Below are 2,297 nucleotides of genomic sequence, written 5' to 3'. Positions count from 1 at the left end.
CCTCGCAAGACGGAGCTGCTCTTCCTCCCGGGGAAGGACTGCCCGTTCCATGATCTCGCCATCACGGTTGACAACTCCATTGTTGTCCTCCTCCCAGAGCGCTAAGAACCTTGGCGTGATCCTGGACAACACCCTGTCGTTCTCAACTAACATCAAGGCGTGGCCCGTTCCTGTAGGTTCATGCTCTACAACATCCGCAGTACGACCCTGCCTCACACAGGAAGCGGCGCAGGTCCTAATCCAGGCACTTGTCATCTCCCGTCTGGATTACTGCAACTCGCTGTTGGCTGGGCTCCCTGCCTGTGCCATTAAACCCCTACAACTCATCCAGAACGCCGCAGCCCGTCTGGTGTTCAACCTCCCAAGTTCTCTCACGTCACCCCGCTCCTCCGCTCTCTCCACTGGCTTCCAGTTGAAGCTCGCATCCGCTACAAGACCATGGTGCTTGCCTACGGAGCTGTGAGGGGAACGGCACCTCAGTACCTCCAGGCTCTGATCAGGCCCTACACCCAAACAAGGGCACTGCGTTCATCCACCTCTGGCCTGCTCGCCTCCCTACCACTGAGGAAGTACAGTTCCCGCTCAGCCCAGTCAAAACTGTTCGCTGCTCTGGCCCCCAATGGTGAACAAACTCCCTCACGACGCCAGGACAGCGGAGTCAATCACCACCTTCCGGAGACACTGAAACCCCACCTCTTTAAGGAATACCTAGGATAGGATAAAGTAATCCTTCTCACCCCCCCCCCCTTAAAAGATTTAGATGCACTATTGTAAAGTGGCTGTTCCACTGGATGTCATAAGGTGAATGCACCAATTTGTAAGTCGCTCTGGATAAGAGCGTCTGCTAAATGACTTAAATGTTAAATGTAAATGTAAGGAAGAACTCAAGGGCATGCTATGCAAAAGATGGCTAGTCATTATTAGCCTGGTTCTGTATGAATGCAGGTACATTATGGGACACAGGGTCAGGTCATTATATCCGTGCAGTGGCGAAAATTGATGCAACCAAATCATGTGCTGGTTCCATCAACTAAATAAGCCTTGAGCCCTGCTTTGGTATAGCTCAATTGAGTCTGTTGTATTAGTGTTGCCTCACAAGTTACGAATGTTAGTTGTTTCCTTCTTCTCGTCGAACAGAGCTCGCTCTGGCGCGCGTGCAATCACCTAGAGAGAAGAAGAGACTTTTAACATCTCCTGTTTGACTAAACTCACCTTACAAATGACTGGCCAAACAGAAGACTTAAAAAAAAAATGTCCTGATCCTAATGTATGTGCCATCGATGGGGGTTGAGAAATGAGACATTTGTTGTTTCTTTAACAAATGGACTAATAAAGTTGTATTGTCCAAACCCAGTTCTCGTGAGATTTCTGCTCCTGCTCAATGATCTGAGCTTTGTAGAACTTCTCGGTCCATTTCAGCTCGTCCTGGATCTCCATAACGCGCTGCCTACACACCTTGACCTCCTCCTCTAGGGCCTTGCCGTCCATCTCCGTCAGCCGGTCTTCCTTGTTGGGGCGCTCAAACTCCTCCTTGGTCAGCTTCCGACACACAAATGAAATCAAACTATTTAAAGACCATTTCAAAACCTCAAACCTCACAGTTAAAGAATACAGTAAAAAGAATACACATGCTGTGGAACCATGGAGAACAAACCCTACTATGGTATTAACACATGAACTGCACTGCTTCTGATTCCACTTACTGCTGCAAAGTGTTCTCCTTCTGCTGGTACATCTCTGTCATGATGTCATTCTTCTGCTGCAGGGTCTTGTACTGGTTCTCCAGGTGGTTCTTGTCACTTTTCACCAACAAGATGTCATGCTCCAGCTTCTGAAATTGCTCTGTGGTGAAAACAAGTTGATAGTGTTGAGAGAGAAAAGGCAGTGATGCATATCAAATTCTAGTTGCTGGGACATACCTTCCAGCTCTTTCCTGGACTTCTCTTCGTTCAGCAGCTTGGTCATGAAGCGATCGCGCTCTTCCTCCACATCAGACAGAGTGGTCTGGACCTGTGGAAAGTTCTTCCAACAGTTAGTGGAAGAGTTGACACACTTCTTGGTTCTGTGGCGGTTTTGGATGATGGTCTGCTTGTCTGAAACAAATACATAAGACCAAATCACATGACAGTATCCTAATCAGAGAAGGCTGGTGGGAGGAGCTATAGAAGGACTGGCTCACTATAATGGCATAAATGGAACGGAGTCAAGCACACTGTTTCCATGTATTTGGTTCCATTCCAGCCATTACAAGGAGCCCGTCCTCCTATAGCTCCTCCCACCAGCCTCCTCTGATTAGG

General features: G+C 48.4%; 1 protein-coding gene across 1 annotated transcript in view; it reads right to left on the bottom strand.

Annotated features, from left to right (window-relative positions):
* The window catches only part of LOC112072064 (transport and Golgi organization protein 1 homolog), a 4,322-nt gene extending 2,233 nt beyond the window's left edge, over positions 1-2,089 (bottom strand). The window contains exons 1-4 of the mRNA XM_070439630.1: positions 1,920-2,089; positions 1,700-1,842; positions 1,351-1,539; positions 1,097-1,164 (exon numbers count right to left, since the gene is read on the bottom strand). Of these exons, the coding sequence (XP_070295731.1) occupies positions 1,097-1,164; positions 1,351-1,488 (206 nt within the window). The 5' untranslated portion in view covers positions 1,489-1,539; positions 1,700-1,842; positions 1,920-2,089. The remainder of the gene's footprint in view (positions 1-1,096; positions 1,165-1,350; positions 1,540-1,699; positions 1,843-1,919) is intronic.
* Positions 2,090-2,297: the final 208 nt, after the last annotated feature.

Source organism: Salvelinus sp. IW2-2015, unplaced genomic scaffold, assembly GCF_002910315.2.
Source record: "Salvelinus sp. IW2-2015 unplaced genomic scaffold, ASM291031v2 Un_scaffold1811, whole genome shotgun sequence".
NCBI classification, from domain to species: domain Eukaryota; kingdom Metazoa; phylum Chordata; class Actinopteri; order Salmoniformes; family Salmonidae; genus Salvelinus; species Salvelinus sp. IW2-2015.
This window is presented reverse-complemented; position numbering and strand designations above follow the sequence as displayed.